We start from the raw sequence: 19,150 nt of genomic DNA, 5'->3' as shown, positions 1-19,150 counted from the left end.
CTACCAACTGAGCCAGCCAGACGTCCCAGTGATTGTTTTAAGCCACTAAGTATTGACATGGTTTATTTTGCAGCAAAAGCTAACTGATACAGTAACTTTCTCTTTTCTTTTTTTTAAATATTTATTTATTTAAGCAATCTCTACACCCAACATGGGACTCAAACTCCTGACCCAGATACCAAGAGTTATATGCTCTTCTGACTGAGCCAGCCAGGAGCCCTGACACAGTAATTTTCTTATGTCCCTAGGATTATTACTACCCACTGCTCCCACTTGGCTTTTGATGATATCTAGCCTATCTTCTGTTTTTCTTTTTCTTTTTTTTTTTTTTTTTGTCAAAAATACATACCCTGGTTATCTACTGTGTGTTCAAGCAGAGCTGGGTATTGGAAATAAACCAATGAGCAATCTTGGTCTGGTGACATGTACAGGTAATTTCAGTTCAGTGTGATGTTACAATGGTAAGCACATATTGCCAACAGAGGACATGGGACAGACATCTAACCCAAATTAAAGTGTCAGATAAGACTGGTAATTGAAGGTGAGAGAGAAGATGAGTCAGATAGAGGTATAGACTGTAAACAAAAGCCTAGAGGGGCAAGTAAGCGGGTCAGGTAAAGAAAGGTCAAGAAATTCGGTGTGGCTAGAGCCCAGAGTACGGGAGGGAGAGCAAGGAAAGCTAAGGCTGGAGAGAGAAGCAGGAACTGGAACACAAAAGAGCTTCTATCTAATCTGCTGCAGGAGAATGTAATCAAATATAATATGAATTATAGAAAGCTCACTAGGGGCGCCTGGGTGGCTCAGTCAGTTAGGTGTCTGCCTTTGGCTCAGGTCTGATCCTGGGGTCCTGGGACTGAGTCCCACATTGGGCTCCCTGCTCAGCGGGGAGCCTGCTTCTCTCTCTGCCCCTCCCCCCCACTTGTGCTTTCTCTCTCTTTCGCAAAAATAAATAAAATCTTAAAAAAAAAAAAAAAAGAGAAAGCTCACTAGGACTGCAATGTCACAGAGGGACTGGAAGGGCTGAGACCAGAAGCAGGAGACCAGTTAGGTGGCTATTGAGGTTGTCTAGATGAGAGAAGTTGGCAGTTTGAACTAAGGTAGCAGTAGTGGGGATGAAGTTAAGTGGATTGATTTTATAGATGCTTAGGAGTTTAGATTTGGTAAGCGACTGGAAATGGGATGATGAACGAGAAGAGGGAATAAAGGATGGTCCCAGGTTTTGGGGTTGGCCAAATGCAGAGAGAACTGAGATAGGGAATGTGGATGAGGAGCAGATAGGGGAGGAGAAGGGGTGCCTGGCTGGCACAGTCAGTAGAGCATGCGGTTCTTGATCTCAGGCTTGTAAATTTGAGGCCCACATTGGGTGTAGAGATTACTTAAAATCTAAGGAAGGAAGGGAGGGAGGGAGGAAGAAAAGGGAAGAGATGATGAATTCAGTTTGGAATATGTGGTGACTTCAGGACATCCAAATGGAGAGGTCTAGCAGGCAGTTAGATATCTCTAAGACATGACAATATTTTATATATTTGCTCATTATCTAACTTAGAAAAATAAAAGGATAGGAGGTGGCTGATGGTTGAGAAATTTAGGGACTAGAGGAATCCTTGAAATGAAAGAAGGGCTTTGGGAAAAGTGAAAGAACTGGAAGCCTAGAAGGTAGAGGTCAGAGAGTAAAATGTTTAAGATTCCAGGATATAAGAGTACAAGATAATGGATTTTAAGTGGACAAAAAAAAAAGAGAGAGAGAGAGGCCAAGGTAATGGATGGGTCACCCCAGATGATAGCAGGCCTTGAGGTGAAGAGACACTGTAAACCAGATGTCAAAATCTTTCATAAATGAGCGGTTGCTTGATGACCGTAAACTGGGTAGGGAGCATAATCGGATGGCAAGAGCTTCAAAGATGGAGTAAAGTCCAAAATGGGGTTCCATACGTTTAGAGAAGACCCAGTGCAGCTTGAAGATGCCAGGAACAAAATGAGAGGTGACGGGGGGACTTACACTTGGGGCAATTAGCAAGATGACAAGAGTATGAGGGACGGAATGAGCGGATTGCCCCAGATGTCCAGGTGTGGCCTGTTTATGCTTCAGAAGGAAGGCAGTACCCGTGGAGGAAAGAGCAGCAGCCCACAGCAGTATTTCTCTAAAGGGCAGCCAGGGATAGAACTGCCAGGTTTAGCAAATAAAAACAGGATACTCAGGGGGCACCTGGGTGGCTCAGCCGTTAAGCGTCTGCCTTCGGCTCAGGTCATGATCCCGGGGCCCTGGGACCGAGCCCCGCATCAGGCTCCCTGCTCAGCGGGAAGCCTGCTTCTCCCTCTCCCACTCCCACTGCTTGTGTTCCCTCTCTCACTGCCTCTCTCTGTCAAATAAATAAATAAAATCTTTAAAAGAAAAAACAGGATACTCAGTTTAATTTCAATTTCAGATATTACATGGGACATACTTACACTACAAAATTGTTGGCTATCTGAGGTGATTCTAGCATCTTACTAATTTCTACAAAGCTTTGGTGTCACATGGTCATAACCTCTTCCAGCTGGTTAGCCTCTCGCCTATCCAATTCAACTCCTTTGTATTAGAGTGGGTTAACTGCTGCAACTATTTGACCTCAAAACATATAGTGGATTTTTTTTTTTTTAAAGATTTTATTTATTTATTTGACAGAGAGAGACATAGCGAGAGCAGGAACACAAGCAGGGGGAGTGGGAGAGGGAGAAGCAGGCTTCCCACAGAGCAGGGAGCCCGATGTGGGACTCAATCCCAGGACCCTGGGATCACGACCTGAGCCGAAGGCAGACGCTTAACGACTGAGCCACCCAGGCGCCCTTTATATAGTGGTTTTTTTAAAAAAGATTTTTAAAATTTATTTAAAATTTTAAAAGATTTTATTTTTAAGTAATCACTACTCCCAACATGGGGCTCAATCTTACAACCCCGAGATCGAGTCATGTGTTCCACCAACTGACCCAGCCAGATGCCCCCATATAACAGTTGAACATAAGTTTATTTCTTGCTACCTAGCTGGTAACTAAGCTGGAAAGGCCCTTCTTCATGCAATCATTTAGGGGTCAGGTGGATGAAGTCTCTGCCCTGGTGTCAGCTCCATTCCAGCCTGATGGAAACAGAGAACATGGAGGAGCACCTGCAGCAGGTTTCTATAAGCCAGGCCTGAGAGGGACGCAGGCACTGCTGCACACAGTCCATTGGCTGAACTCAATCACATGGTCGTACATAACGGCAAGGGAGTCAGGCAGTGTGCACAGAAGAGAACATGGACTTGAATGAGTAATCTCTGCCATACCCCTTATGAGGTCTATCTCCGGATACCCTAGGGGTCAAAAGATTCTGGATCAATAACCTTTGCTTTAGAAGAACAGGCCTCTCTCCCGCTCCCACAAACACACAATATCCTGATTGCTACTGAAAATGTGATTAAAGACAGAATTAAAGATGATCACATTCTTTCCTTTTTCTTTTTCCCCAGGTATGGCAGTTACTTATGATAGCCAAAAGTGGTACCTATCAAATAGATCTCACTAAAAGGAATAGGAAGTCTGCTCTGTTGTTCCAGTTCTAGCTGCTAGCCCGCCAAGTCAGTGCTTTATCTTTCCATTACGATGAAATTTACCACAGATCCCATTCCAAACAACAATGTTCTCCCCCAGTTCTTGCTTATGTAAATGTCGGTCGTCATGACAACAAGAAGACCGCCCTTGATCATATGGCAGAGCTTGCTAAGAAACAAGAAGCAACTAGCTGGTTCAAACATAAATCTAATCCCACAGGCATGCCTAACATGGGAAATGAGAAACTGGGGCAATTTTTTATTCAAAAGAAAAAGTGAAAGTGGAGGAAGAACTTGATTCTACTGGAAGAAAAGATGTGGCCAAAGAATTTAAATAAACCACTTCCTCTTTTTACATTCTTTTTGGGGGATGGGATCTGGCTTTCTCCTTCTTTCTTGTTCTATCACAAGGCTCCTAAAAGGATGTGGGCCCCAGACTCAGGCCAATTTTCTCTTTATTTCCAACCCACCTTGATACTAGAGTGGGGTCATGCCCTTTCCTATAATTTACAGAAAGAATTCACAAGGACCTTGCCTCTTTTAGCTGCATTCTTGACTTGCTGCCTCTGAGGTTTATGTTATTGAGACCCAAATAGCAAGGTAAGAAGTAATTACTTTGAATAGTGTCCAGGACATATTAAGCTACTTCCATTACAATCGGCATTTTAGGCCAAAATAATTTGGATGTAATCTTGACATTATTGGTAACGGGGTTTGGTCTTTTTGAAAGTATTGCTAAGGATGCCTGAGTGGCTCAGTTAAGCGTCTGCCTTCAGCTCAGGTCATGATCCCAGGGTCCTGGGATCGAGCCCCACATCGGGCTCCCCGCTCAGTGGTTAGGCTGCTTCTCCCTCTCCCTCTGCCTGCCGCTTCACCTGCTTCTGCACTCTCTCTCTGTCAAATAAATAAATAAAATCTTTTAAAAAAGGAAAAGAAAAAGAAAGTACTATGAAAACTAGAAATTAAAAATAAGACAACTAGTGAGGAACCCATATGCACTGTTAGTGGGAATGCAAACTGGTGCGCCATTGTGGAAAACCTTATGGAGTTCCCTCAAAAAGTTAAAAATGGCACTACCCTATCATCCAGTAATTGCCCTACTGGGTATTTACCCAAAGAATACGGAAACACTAATTCAAAGAGATATATGCACCCCTAGGTTTACTGCAGCATTATTTACAATAGCCAAACTATGGAAGCAGCCCAAGCAAGTATCTATCGATTGATGAATGGATAAAGATGTGAGGTACAGCGCACACACACACAGGAATATTATTCAGTCATAAAAAAAATGGAATCTTCGCAAAAAAAAAAAGTCAGGGGTGCCTGGGTGGCTCACTGGGTTAACTGTCCGCATCTTGGTTTTGGCTCAGGTCACGATCTCGTGGTCTTGAGATCGAACCTGGCATCAGATTATGCACTCAGTGCGGAGTCTGCTTCAGATTCTTTCTCCCTCTCCCTCTGCCCCTCCCCAATCCCACACTCCCTCGCTCTCTCCCTTTCTCTCAAAAAAAAAAAAAAAAAGACACTTAAAAAAAGAGTTGGGGTGCTTAAAGAAAAAAAAAAAAAAGAAATCTTGCCATTCCCAATAACATGGATGGAACTGGAGAGTATAATGCTAAATAAAATAAGCCAGTCAGATAAAGACAAATACTGTATGATTTCACTCCCACATAGAATTTCAGAAACAAAGTAAATGAACAAAGGAGAAAGAGACAAACCAAAAAAAAGACTCTTAACTATAGAGAACTGATGGTTACCAGAGGGGAGGAGGGTAGAGGGATGGGTGAAATGGGTAAAGGGGGTTAAGAATGCACTTTTTTTTTTTTTTAGTTAAGTAATCTCTACACTCAATGTGGGGCTTGAACTCACAACCCTGAGATCAAGAGTCACATGCTCTCTGGACTGAGACAGCCAGACGCCCCAAGAGTGCACTTGTCGTGATGAGCACTGAGTAACGTATGGAACTGTTGGATCACTGTATCATACGCCTGAAACTAATATAGCACTGTATGTTCACACTGGAATTAAAATTAAAAAGATACAACCAGTGAATAATCTTCATTTATGAATATAGGTCCCCTCTAAGTGATCCAGTCACCTCTCCTATGCAAAAGGAAAGGAACATGGCCACAGGAAAGGACCCAAACCCTTGAGACTAGGCTTTAACAAGCATTTCATGTTTCTGCAACAGAAGGACATTCCTAAATGGGTTTTACTCTCACATTAAAATGAACCTGGTCTTTGAGCAAACACAAGATCAGGAAAACTAGAGACAGCAGCTGAGAGGTAATCGGCTGGGTCCCTGTTCCCCAGCACTAAAAACTCTGAAGGAAACATTCTTCGTTCAATAAACATGTATTGTCTGCTGTGAGCCAGGCTCTGTGCTGGACTCTCAAGGTGGAATGAACAAATCACATGTAGCTCCTGCCCTGCTGGAGTGGACTTACAGTCTAACAGAGATGGAATGTAATTACCACAGAAATATATAATCACAGGGCACCTGGGTGGCTCAGTTGGTTGAGCGACTGCCTTCGGCTCAGGTCATGATCCTGGAGTCCTGGGATCGAGTCCCACATCGGGCTCCCTGCTAAGCAGGGAGTCTGCTTCTCCCTCTGACCCTCCGCCCTCTCATGCTGTCTCTCATTCTCTCTCTCGCAAATAAATAAAAAATCTTAAAAAAAAAAATTATAATGTAAAAAAAAAAAAGAAATATATAATTACAGTATGAGATGACCACCATGAAGGTAAATGATGTGACTGATGAGATTTAGGGATTCAGGGAAGGCATCTCTGAGGAAGTAACATTTAAGCTGGAACCAAGACAGTAGATCAGAGTTGGGGGGAGGGAGGTCTTAGAATGGGCAAGGGCTTTCATCTGAGAAGCTGATTTGCTCCCCTCCTTTAAGTAATCACTATGCCCAACATGGGGCTTGAACTCACGACCCCAAAATCAAGAGTAGCATGCTAGAGCCAGCCAGGTGCCCCTCATCTGAGAAGCTGAAAGGAAAGCCTGCCAGGAGCAGAGACTAAGGCAGGCTGAGGAAAAGGTGAGCACTTCCATTGTATGGAATGCAGACTGTGTATGATTAAGAGGAAGCACTAAAGGATTTTTTTTTTTTTTTTTTTTTTTAAAGATTTTACTCATTTATTTGAGACAGAGAGAATGAGAGACAGAGCATGAGAGGGAGGAGGGTCAGAGGGAGGAGCAGACTCCCTGCCGAGCAGGGAGCCCGATGCGGGACTCGATCCCGGGACTCCAGGATCATGACCCGAGCCGAAGGCAGTCGCTTAACCAACTGAGCCACCCAGGTGCCCCAGCACTAAAGGATTTTTTAAGCAAGGGAATGCCATGATCAAGTCTGCCAAGGAAGGCCATCCTGGTTGCTCTCTAATGAACAGATGAGGAAAAGTGAGTGGCCAAGAAGAGGTTGTCACAGTGGTCCACACGGAAGACAGCTGCTTGGGTGGTGGTGACAGAGGCATAAAGGGAGTATTTTGGAGGCAGAGCTGACAGAATTTGGTGATGAGGGGGACATGGGGGGGAGAGACGTCTATAAATGGGCAGGCAACTGGAACATTAAACAGAATCATCAAAGCTATTTATGGTCATGTACAGTCATGCACCAGACAAGGGCACTCAGTTGAGGAGGCAAGAGGGGTTGTAATCCAAATCACACTCTTATTGGCACTTGTCAAGCCATGAGCCTGGCATGGGGCTGTCCACATAGAGGAAGGGGGGCCTTTTCCAAGTGGTTATTCACAAAAAGCTGCTGCCCACCAAGCTGTGTCTGGTGACCTGGACGGAACACTTACTTTCAGAATGTCACCACGGGCCCCCATGGGAGTTATGGGTGTGGATTTTGTCCTGCTACTCCTAGAATGTAAGATTCACAAGGGCAAGGATCTATTCTGTACAGGAGCCACCACACACAGAACTGCTCTAGCCTGGTCAAAACTAGTCACAGAAGCACCCAGTTAGCCCTGACAGCTAAATAGCCCACAAAATATGGAGTCAATTTCTCCCTTTGGTGACAACAGAGGAGTACTTCTTATTTATTTACTAAAATACTTCATATTTGGAACAACCTCTTTCTCTGGCACTACAGGTATCCTTAGGTTCGTGTGATACTCTCTCAAAACAAAGAATTCCAAAAAGATGAGTGAGGTCAAGATTGCTATCACCCCACGGTAGGTAATCTTTAGACACTGTAGCAACACCAGCCAAGACTTTGTGTTAGGGCTCCCAAGCGTTAAGGGCTCATGGGAAGCCTGCAGTTAGGCTGGAGGTCTAGGGGGAGAGGGAGGTAGCACTGTGTATGAAAACCTGTACAAACAGCACAGCAACTCTAGGAAGCTCAATCCGCATCAGAGAGAACACTAGGGCAGCCCAAAGGTATGCAACAAACAGTATTATACCCTTATATAGCACCAAATTCATTTTCACTCACAGACTTTCCTGGCTTAAAACAGAGAGGAGGAGCCCATCTTAATCTCAACTCAGGGTTTTACTTTCCTAGTTTCCTTGCCTAGTACTCAGAACCTTGGAGAAGCCTATCTGGGTCACCAGCTTGAAATGAAGCTAGAAACTCCATAAAATTTTTCCAAAGTAAACAGAGGCTTTGAACAAGTCAACCTCCACATGCCTGATATACAACTATTCTCCTCCTACTCCCAGAAAGCTAAATGTCCAAAGTCTTCCCCATTTGAAGTGGGAGGACAGAAAAAATTCTGTCCAAGTCAGTTTACCTTTGACCATTTAGTCAATATTCTAGAGCTCACTTTTATAGGATTAATGCAGATCTCAAATCTAAGAAAATCAGGACCACCACAGAAATATTGGAAGCGTCCCCTTGACTAAAAGCCAGCCTGAGTGCTCATTTTTGCTTGCCTTCATCCTATATCCCTAGAGGATCCTCAAGCATTGGCTCTTTTTTATGAACCTCACCTTTTGTTTAAAGATTTTATTTATTTGAGAGAGGGAACAAGTGGTGGGAAGGGGTAGAGGGGGAGAGAGAGAGAGAAGCAGATTCCCCACCGAGCAGAAAGCCCAATGCAGGGCTCGATCTCAGGACCCTGAGATCATGACCTGAGCCGAAGGCAGACACTTAACCGACTGAGCCACCCAGGTGCCCCACTTTTATTTATTTGGGGGGGGCGGACAGAGGGAGAGGGAAAGAATCTCAAGCAGACTCCTCGTTGAGTGCAGAGCCTGATGCGGGGCTCGATCCCACAACTCTAAGATCATGACCCAAGCCAAAACTAAGAGAGAGACGCTCAGCTGACTGAGCCACCCAGGTGCCCCTGAACCTCACTTTTTTTTTTTTAAGGTTTTATTTATTTGACAGAGAGATATAGTGAGAGAGGGAACACAAGCAGGGGGAGTGGGAAAGGGAGAAGCAGGCTTCCCGCTGAGCAGGGAGCCCGATGCGGGGCTCGATCCCAGGACCCAGATCATGACCTGAGCTGAAGGCAGATGCTTAATTACTGAGCCACCCAGGCGCCCCTGAACCTCACTTCTTGATAGTTAGTTCCTGTTTGCCCTCCACCCATTCTTTTTATCTTCAGGGTATGCATGGCAGTAGAAGTCCAAATACTTAGCCTCCTCCTGCCAAACTTAAGAGGCCTATTTTCACGTTTTCTTCTATGGAGGGGGCTTCTCTCTTCATATCTGTAAGAGGAATAGAATTTAATCTGAAAATCAGGGTGATAAATACAGGAGTCGGTATGAGCACTCAAGGTTATGTGAAGGAACCCCAACACTCAACATATTAAAACAAGATTTTAACACTTTATTTTTATCGATAAAAAGTTGAAACATACTTAAATCACCTTGCTGTTAAGCTTGTGTATGCCAAAGTTGGCTCCCTTTGGAGGAGATTCCTTTATTTAACTCTGGGTTGACAATCTGCTATGTCTACAGCAGTAATGAGATGTTTTATTTTGGGGCCAAGGCAGAATACTGTATAAGTAACTGGCAAAGCTTGTCCTTTTCATTTCATTTTTTTAAAAAGTAATACCTACGCCCAGTGTGGGGCTTGAACTCAAGACCCCAAGGTCAAGAATTGCATGGTTTGACTGAGCCAGCCAGGCTCCCCTGTCCTTCTCATTTTAAAACTTCACCACCGGTAGGACACAAAACTAGAGTATAATGTCAACCCTTTAGGTATACATAGTGTCACACTGTGTCTCTACATACACACATGCTTTGAGAAACGATGGAAAGAACATAATGTTTGACCTTTTCTTTATTTACTAAATTATCTATTCTGAAAATGTGCTACTTACATAAAAAAGGAGAAATTATACTATTATCTACACTAACATTCTAAAAACCCATTATATAACATCTAAATTTCTCATTTGCTTTATAAAGCCCCCTACCATATCCTTATTTTCTTTACACCCACATATAACCATTTCTGGACAAATCTGATGTTCTCTGTCCACATTATTCCAGCTTTCTGATCATTACATAATCACTCTTACATTTGTCTCAAATCAATTTATTTCATGATTTCTGGAGACCCTTCAAAATATCACCAACGATCAACCTCATCTTTAATGAGTACCTACAGATTATGTATAATTGCTTCTTTATCTGATTATATGATTGATTGTAGGCTGTTGAATGAACACACCTCTTACTCCCTAAGCATAAAAGATTTAGCTCTTTTGTGAAAAATATTCAAAGATTACTTTCTTCAAAAGATCACCAAGCCAAACATTTGGCCATATTTTTATTTACTACATATACTATAAACATATACAATACATGCTACAAAAAAACATTTTTTTTAAATTTAACTGTCAAGAAAGTGTATAGTGTTATAATACAATGGCACATGTTCATATTTTATTTCAAACTGGTTTGCTTACCACCCATTTCAAACCATTAATAGTGAAATGTTACTTAAGGATAATTAAAAATTATCTATTTGCATTATTAACAATAAACAATTCCAACACATTAATAAGAATTAACCATGTCAAATATTAGTATCCAAAAACTGGGCTTTTGCAGAAATGATTATAAAATATAGCAGCCAATTACAGTTTACTTTGCTCTGTGACAATGTACATATGCACTGGAATCGGATTCTAGCATTTGCTTTTGGAAGATACTTCCTAGGAGTCCTTTGATTTAAGGTCCAACAACTATCACACCCAGCCAAATCCAACCTAACAGTTCATATAATGGCTTCAGACAACTGATCATTGAAAAATTCTTATGATTTGGGTAGAGTTGAATGTTCCACTAATATTACATAACAAAAAGAGACATTACAAGCCAATATCAAAGTCAAAGGCAAAAGAAAATACAAACATTCAAATCAGTTTATGACAAGGTTTTTCTACAAGTATTTTAGATGTCATACTTTCAGGAAAACAAGATTTTAATGTGTATTTGGATTTGGATTTTACAGTATCTATGCTCTAACTGAAAATTTAAGAGTAGTGAGATGGAATTAAGTCTAGTATTGCAAATCTGTTCATTTAACATTATTGAGCACCCACTATGTGCATTGCACTGTGCTAACTTTTAAAAGTTGAATATTAATGTCTTTATCAAGCATTACCTTAGTGTGAGGTAAAAATACATTAGCGTCAACTCATTAGTTTGCTTGTGGTATGTAATCCTGTGTCAGCTGGCTTCCCTGTGCCATATAAAGAGCTTCTGCATACCCCTCATTCACTCACACAAACATCTGCACACCGACTATGCCAGGTATTGTGCTAGTCACTGGGATACCATGATTTGGTATATGTTCAAAGAATGCATATTAATCATTAACCTATGTAAAAACAATTAGAAAGATACATTACTTTTCTAAAATGAGGCCCAAAGCAAAATATAAGGTGTTTCTATGGGTCATATCACACCATAGACCAGTAAGTGCCTTCCTAGACTGGGAACTAACTTTGAAGGTTTCATATTGTAGTCTAAATAGCCTAGGTCATTTTTGGTCTCAGAAGTCTATTCTTTGGAGCACCTGACCCCATATAAACCATTCCATACTTAAAAGGATTTGTAAACTAAACTGGAACATAAAGAAAAAGAGCCAAAAATGAAGGCAGTTGATAATGTAATGCACTTCAAGCACTATTCTGGCCATGTAAAATGAATAATACATAAGTAATTCATGATTGGTTCAAATGTTTTTCAAAGCGCTAACCCTACCCCAAACTCATGTAATTTTAACTTGACTTTTATACAAGTTGCATATAAAGCAAAGGGCAGAATTTGGCCCTACAACCATCTATGGAATAGTCTAAGTGATTGGTCCTTCCACTCTAAGCAAGTAGAAGCTAAGAATTTCAAAGAGTCCCCTAATAGGATACTGGCACTCAGGAGAAATGGCCCTGCTGGATCCCATTAGCCAGGAGTCTATTTAGCTGTGGTAGCAGTGTGAACCTACTATGACCCCTTGAGGGAAGGCAGAAAGCTGGGAGTTTGGGTGTCCACTCAGTGAATCCAATACTGGCTTAAAGCTATGCACTGAATAAAGTGCTCTGCACATCCTGCTTGTCATCTGGAATGAAAAGAAACACTTTTCTTGAGAATGAACCTATTTGTAGGTTTGGGGGAAAAGAATGACAAGGATTTAAAGAATCCCAAGAGAAAGTATGAAGCATTGACTAGAAAGGAAGACAAATGCCTCTAGTAGTGTCCTCAGAAATCTCAGGATTTGAACTGTCAGAATGAGTCATACAGTGGTCATGTTCTATAAATGAAAAAGCAATCCCACTGGGTACTTACTATTCACACGGTGCAAGATTACTTCATGGGGGTGGAAGGGAACAGTCTATTGCCATTTGATAGCATCGTTTCAAAATGAAAACAAAACCATTGAATAAATCAGGGTAAGCAGCGTGCAATATTCCTCTCCTGTCCATCAGTTTTCCACAGGTTGATTTGCACTACCAGAGGGAAAGCAGGCAAAATATCCATCCCTTCTGATACACTCAGGCATGGCTGTTACCACCTAAAATTGCCAATTCAGAAGTTAACACACGAGCCCTCCAGTTTCGTACCCTGAATATGGTAAATGAGACTAGAGATGTAATTCAGTCTAAAAAGATCACAGGTAAGAGAATGCTTATATAAACTAGACTGCTTTGACATCTGTAAGAAAACTGTATAGATGACAATCGGGGGAAAAAAAAAAAAGATTGTTCCCATCTGTCAGCAAAACTGTTAGTTGAGCTATACTCAGCTGAAGTCCTCATCAGGATTCTGTTGATCCAGCAGACGGACATGTGTGAATGGGAAGTGACCTCGTTTGCCATTACACTCCCCTTCCCACTGACCACTCACATTAATCTTCGTAACCTTTACCAGCTCACCGACCTGCAGGAGGAGAATAAGGAAAGTGCTTTATTTCCAGTTATGAATGCAAACTGAAAAACTCCATTCTCTGGTTAGGCATACCCTGCCCACGTGATTGCTCTAGGGCTGACATTACAGAAATGGCTATTTGCTGCCTCCCAAGCCCCAGCCAACAGACTGATTACTTGTGGTTAGTGCAGGCAGAAGGAAGAAGAGACTTTAGCAGTGCAGAAAAACAGAGTACAGAAAATAGAAAGGATCCTAGAAAATGATACTTTTTTGGAAATTTTAATCATCTTTGGATGAGCAATCCCAACTAGAATGACCCAGTATTCCTTTTCTTGGTACCCACTGCCCTTAGCTTCCTCCTTGCCCCACAGGCTGCGGCCTAGGGGAAGAGGTCCCTTACCCTCACTGGCATATAACAGCAGTGCAATCCCCAACCACTCATGTGCATGGATCACTGCCTGCTACTGCCTGCAGAGCAGAAGGTCCTCATGGAATGCAACTTCATTTGGTCCCAGAAAATGAAGTGTTCCTATCACCTTCCTCCCAAGGCAAGGCTTTTCCCACCTGGGAAGGTAAAGGTTAAAACTCCAAATTCCATCAGCTCTCTGCAAAGCCCCTACCTTCTTCATCAAGCTCTACTTGGCAGGCCACTGCCTGCCAGCTCCCCATCCCCACCCCACCATGTACTAACAGACCTTGTTGCTCCCTCAGTGCCACTCGGTACCTATTCACGAACAATAAGGAGACATCATATTTTTGCTTGTATATGAAAAGCTTTCCTTTGCAACATCAACTATAAAGTTTTGACAATCTAGGATATACCACTATTCTATAAAACTTAAGACAAAATCAGTCTGATGAATGGATTCATCTTGTGGCAAAATACTGAACAATGGTGAGGTAAGTGGTGAGATACTGGACTAAAGAACATTATGCTTTGATTATCAAAATCTTGAGTTCTGAGGCTACAAGAGGTTTCTAAGCGTAACTGTTCATTTGGCTTCATTAAGTTAGTAACTACTATTTATTGAACTTTCACTAAGTACTGTAAAGGATTTTTTTTTTTTTTTTAAAGTAGGCTCCAGGGCGCCTGGGTGGCTCAGTCGGTAAGCGACTGCCTTCAGCTCAGGTCATGATCTCAAGGTCCTGGGATCGAGCCCCACATTGGGCTCCCTGCTCTGTGGGAAGCCTGCTTCTCCCTCTCCCACTCCCCCTGCTTGTGTTCCCTCTCTCGCTGTCTCTCTCTCTGACAAATAAATATCTTTTAAATAAATAAATAAATAAATAAAGTAGGCTCCATGCCCAACGTGCGGCTGGAACTCAAGAGATCAAGAGTTGCATGCTCTACTGATTGAGCCAGTCAGGTGCCCCTACTGTACAGAATACTTTATATAAATTAACTTCTAGTCATTATAATAACCTTGTAAGACAGGAATTTTTACATTTTATAGATGAAAAAACCGAGGTTCAGAGCAATTACAGATATACCTGAGGTCACACAGCCACTAGCAAGGCTGGGATTTGAGCTCAGAAGTATCAGCTCCAAAGCCAATTTATGTTTCTACCGTATCAACTACTGGCCAAAGTCAACTCAAGTCTAGGACCAGGGCCTTCTGTAAAACCAGCTTGATCTCAGGGCGCCTGGGTGGCTCAGTTGGTTAGGCGACTGCCTTCGGCTCAGGTCATGATCCTGGAGTCCCGGGATCGAGTCCCGCATTGGGCTCCCTGATCGGCAGGGAGTCTGCTTCTGCCTCTGACCCTCCCTCCTCTCATGCTCTCTCTCTCTCATTCTCTCTCTCAAATAAATAAATAAAATCTTTAAAAAAAAAAAAAAACACAGCTTGATCTCCTCACAGGACAAACAGCTTGCCTACTGACCTATAATTTCCTAAAGAACTACTGACAACCACAGAGGCCAAAGATTGTGGGGGTCATAGGATGCTGAGAAAAGGAAGACAGAAACTAGAGAATATCTGACATAAAAGGGAAGATACAAGAGTGAGAAAAGGCAGCAGCTCAGTCTGCTGATGTTGGGAAGATTAAGGCTGACAGGGTAAGGGGAGAAGAAAGGGATGATACTGCATACCCATCCTTGCAAGCACATCCAGTCCCTACAGGCTACTGAGCACCAGGGTTCTTTGTTATCAGCAATCTTCTAATTCAAAGTTCCTGACACCCAAGCAAGTCAACCATGACAAGTCAAGATCTTCCTAGTCTCCTGGGGAAAGAAAGACCAGGACCTCAAAGTGAAAATTTCCTAGCTAGTAAAAACAATCTGAAGGTTGTTCTTATACCCCCAATTCTAGTTCTCAGACTTTATTTTTTAAGTAAACTCTACGCCCAACGTGGGGCTCAAACTCACAACCCCAAGCTCAAGTGTCATCATGCTCTAGCAACTTACCGGGCCAGCCAGGCACCCCATGAGTTCTGACTTTATCTTACCTGCTCTTTTAAACTCTTGCAGTATTGCATCAGGAACAACATCCACTTGATAACATCTGACTACTCTGTAGTGAATTTTCCTTGTTTCCGACCTGTCAACTATCCTTGACTGTCCCCCCCACCCCCCACCCCACTGGAATTAATGTCACTATGCTGCTAAGCCCCTTGCCACGTTAAGGTCAATTATATCAAGTGCAGTACTTCTTTTCCCCATCTTAGTATTTATTTGTATTTTGTTTTTTAAAAGATTTATTTATGTTAATATTTATATTTTTATATATTTATCTGAGAGAGAGAGAGAGAGCTCCCAAAAGGGAGGGGCAGAGGGAGAGAATCTGAGGCAGACTCCTCGCTGAGCACGGAGCAGGAAGCTGGATCTCAGAAGGCTGAGACCATGACCTGAGCTGAAACCAAGAGTCACAGACTTAACCGACTACGCCACCCAGGCGCCCCTGTACTTTCTGTTAAAAAACACATCATGCTAAGTGCTATTCTGAAAGCTGGACCCAGAATAATAGAAGTCCCTAACCTTAAGAAAGAGAAAAATGGTTGGGGGATGTGTATGCTCATGTACTCATGTCAAAAATCTAAACTGCCACTCATGTTAGGTTCCTCCCAGATGGGGACAAAGGGGCCAATTTAAGAAGCTGGCTTGACAGGGCACCTGACTGCTTCAGTCAGTACAGCATGTGACTCTTGATGGGGTAGTGAGTTCAAGCCCCACATTAGGTGTAGAGCTTCTTTGGGGCTGGGGGTCGGGGGGAAGCTACTTTGACAACATCCCAGCTAACATCCCTAACAGCTATCATATCTAAATTCATCATTTTACTGATATTAAAAACACACAAAAGGTACATGAGGGAACATTCTGGAGTGCTGGAAATGTTCTATATTTTCATCTGGGTGGTTATCCCATACGTGCATATACACGTAAACTCCAAGTTGTATACTCAGCATCAGTACTTTTTACCAAATGATTGATTTCATATCTAATGAAAAGATGGGGCACCTGGGTGGCTCAGTTGGGTAAGCATCTGCTTTGGGCTCAGGTCATGGTGCCAGGGTCCTAGGATCCAGCCCAATGGGCTTCCTGCTCAGCAGGGAGTCTGCTTCTCCCTCTTGCTCTCTCTTGAATAAATAAATAAATAATCTTTAAAAACTTTTTGAAAAGATGAAAAGAAGAATTTTACCCAGATTTCCTAGGTGTTTTTTTATTTTTTGAAGATTTTATTTGACAGAGAGAGACAGAGCGAGAGCAGGAACACAAGCAGGGGGAGTGGGAGAGGGAGAAGCAGGCCTTCCGCTGAGCAGGGAGCCCGATGCGGGGCTCCATCCCAGGACCCTGGGATCATGACCTGAGCCGAAGGCAGACTCTTAACGACTGAGCCGCCAGGCTCCCCCTAGGTGTTTTTTAGAAGATGGTTCTTTAGGGGGCACCTGGGTGGCTCAGTTGGTTAAGCGTCCAACTCTTTTTTTTTTTTTAAAGATTTTATTTATTTGACAGATAGAGAGCACAAGTAGGCAGAGTGGCAGGCAGAGGGAGAGGGAGAAACAGGCTCTCCGCTAAGCAGGGAGCCAGATGTGGGGCTCGATCCCAGGACCCCAGGATCACGACCTGAGTCTAAGGCAGCCACTTAACCAACTGAGCCACCCAGGCACCCCAAGTGTCCAACTCTTGATTTCAGATCAGGTCGTGATCTCCGGGTCATGGGATTGAGCCCCACGCTGGGCTCCACGCTCAGCGGGGAGTCTACTAGAGATTCTCTCTCCCTCTCCCCTTGCCCCTCCCCCTGCTCACACGCATGCACATGTGCACGCTCTATATAATAAATCAATCTTAAAAAAAAAAAAAAGATGGTTCTTCAGGATATATCCTTAACCCCACCATTCTACTTGATAGCAAAACTGGGTATAGGTTTAAACACTTCTCTTTTCTCTCAATGCTATATTGTTTTTATCCTTAAGCATTTATTTATTTTAAAGATTTTTATTTCTTTTTTTTAAAAAGAAGATTTTTATTTATTTGACAAAGAGAGACACAGCGAGAGAAGGAACACAAGCAGGGGGAGTGGGAGAGGGAGAAGCAGGCTTCCTGCCGAGCAGGGAGCCCGACGTGGGGCTCGATCCCAGGACCCTGGGGTCACGACCTGAGATGAAGGCAGACGCTTAACGACTGAGCCACCCAGGCGTCCCTATTTATTTTTTTTAAAAAGATTTTATTTATTTGAGAGAGAGAGACAGCGAGAGAGGGAACACAAGCAGGGGGAGTGGGAGAGGGAGAAGCAGGCTTCCTGCTGAGCGGGGAGCCCGATGTGGGGCCCGATCCCAGGACTCTGGGATCCTGACCTGAGCCGAAGACAGACGCTTAACAACTGAGCCACCCAGGCACCCTATTCTTGAGCATTTAAAGTGCTATCTCAAATTGCATCCTACAGAGCTCTAAGAAGTGAAGGGTAGGTTGAAATGTGGACTAGACCAGCCTCTTGCTGTTTATCAGTACCACAGAACTACACCAGGCTTCTTCACAAGCAGGACGGAACCTCTGATCTGCCTTCAGACTTTTCTTCTTTCAGAGTTCAAAGGGAGAAACAATAGGGGTTCCTACATTGCAAGATGTCATTGGCAGGGAGGGGGATGATTATGTACAGATTAGACCTTTGGATAACATCAGAGCCATCATCTCTAATGTACACAGTCTCTTGGTTCTACCCTACAGAGGCTCAGAAAACCACACCATATTCTGAAATCCAAAATCTTTTTTTTTTTTTTTTTACAGTTGATTAGGTTCTTGGCAGAGAGGCCCAAATATCAGGGGGTGAAAACAAAGGCTATGCCACAACTCCAAAACGATTCTTTTTTTTTTTTTAATGGTTCTGATTTTTAAATGGATAAAAAAGTTGGAAGCAGTCAATTGAGCTAATTAACCTATCCAAAGTGGCCTTAAAGTACAAATACTTTGAGAAAGACCTTATTAAAATTAAATAACCCTTTGGGCGCCTGGGTGGCTCAGATGGTTAAGCGTCTGCCTTCGGCTCGGGTTGTGGTCCCGGGGTCCTGGGATCGAGCCCCATGTTGGGCTCCTGGCTCGGCAGGGAGCCTGCTTCTCCCTCTCCCTCTGCCTCTACCCCTGGTCACGCTCTCACTCTCTCTCTGTATCTCTGTGTCTCAAATGAATAAATAAAATCTTAAAAAAAAAAAAATTAAATAACCCTTTGTATCTTATGGAGTCTTTCTCCTGAAATAGTCAAAAACACATGGGGACTCCTGGGGTCAAGAAAAGACAAATCCCAAAGGCAACATGACTATCCTTAGATCACATGAGACCCAAGTGCTTCCACAGTTTGAAGAATAGATGGCTGTCAAGCTTGGCGGGTGCAGGTTGGGGTAGTGCAGGAGGGGACAGGGCAGTCTGAAAACACCGTGCTACACTCAGTGCAGTTCTTTCTCCAACTCAAACAACATGAGAATTTACGCTCCTCCTCCTGGTAGGCAACAACTCAGTAACGCAGAATTCCCAAGGCCAGGCCAGGGTGGGTGAAGGGGGACATAATATGGGTTTGAAGCCTGGCAAACTATTTCAAAGATGAAGAAAGCAAAACGGAATACTTGCCCCCAAAATGCTATAATCTTAAGATACAAGCAAACATACTGCAGTGAGTGTAGTAGTAACTGTAGTTCTAACACTACTGATTTCAAAATTCAAGTCATAGATGGAAAAAATCCTAATTTGCTACCAATGAACAAGAAAGACCTTATATAGTATTTGAAGCACAAGGCAGTTAACCTTTCTTTTTATGAGGCA

The 19,150-nt window shown here is 43.0% G+C and overlaps 1 protein-coding gene across 4 annotated transcripts in view; it reads right to left on the bottom strand.

Moving 5' to 3' along the window:
• Nucleotides 1-9,190: 9,190 nt before the first annotated feature.
• Nucleotides 9,191-19,150, bottom strand: part of CRK (CRK proto-oncogene, adaptor protein) — a 29,994-nt gene continuing 20,034 nt past the window's right edge. For 2 of the 4 annotated variants that reach the window (XM_021704140.1, XM_044921618.1), the window contains exon 3: nucleotides 9,277-12,918. In XM_021704140.1, coding sequence (XP_021559815.1) covers nucleotides 12,781-12,918 — 138 coding nt within the window. In that variant the 3' untranslated portion in view covers nucleotides 9,277-12,780. Of the gene's footprint in view, nucleotides 9,238-9,276; nucleotides 12,919-19,150 lie in introns of those variants that run through there. The other 2 variants (XR_002481135.1, XM_021704141.1) reach the window with 2 other exon arrangements.

Source organism: Neomonachus schauinslandi, chromosome 15, assembly GCF_002201575.2.
Source record: "Neomonachus schauinslandi chromosome 15, ASM220157v2, whole genome shotgun sequence".
Lineage (NCBI taxonomy): Eukaryota > Metazoa > Chordata > Mammalia > Carnivora > Phocidae > Neomonachus > Neomonachus schauinslandi.
The sequence above is the reverse complement of the archived record's forward strand: the minus strand, read 5'-3'. Positions and strand labels throughout refer to the sequence as shown.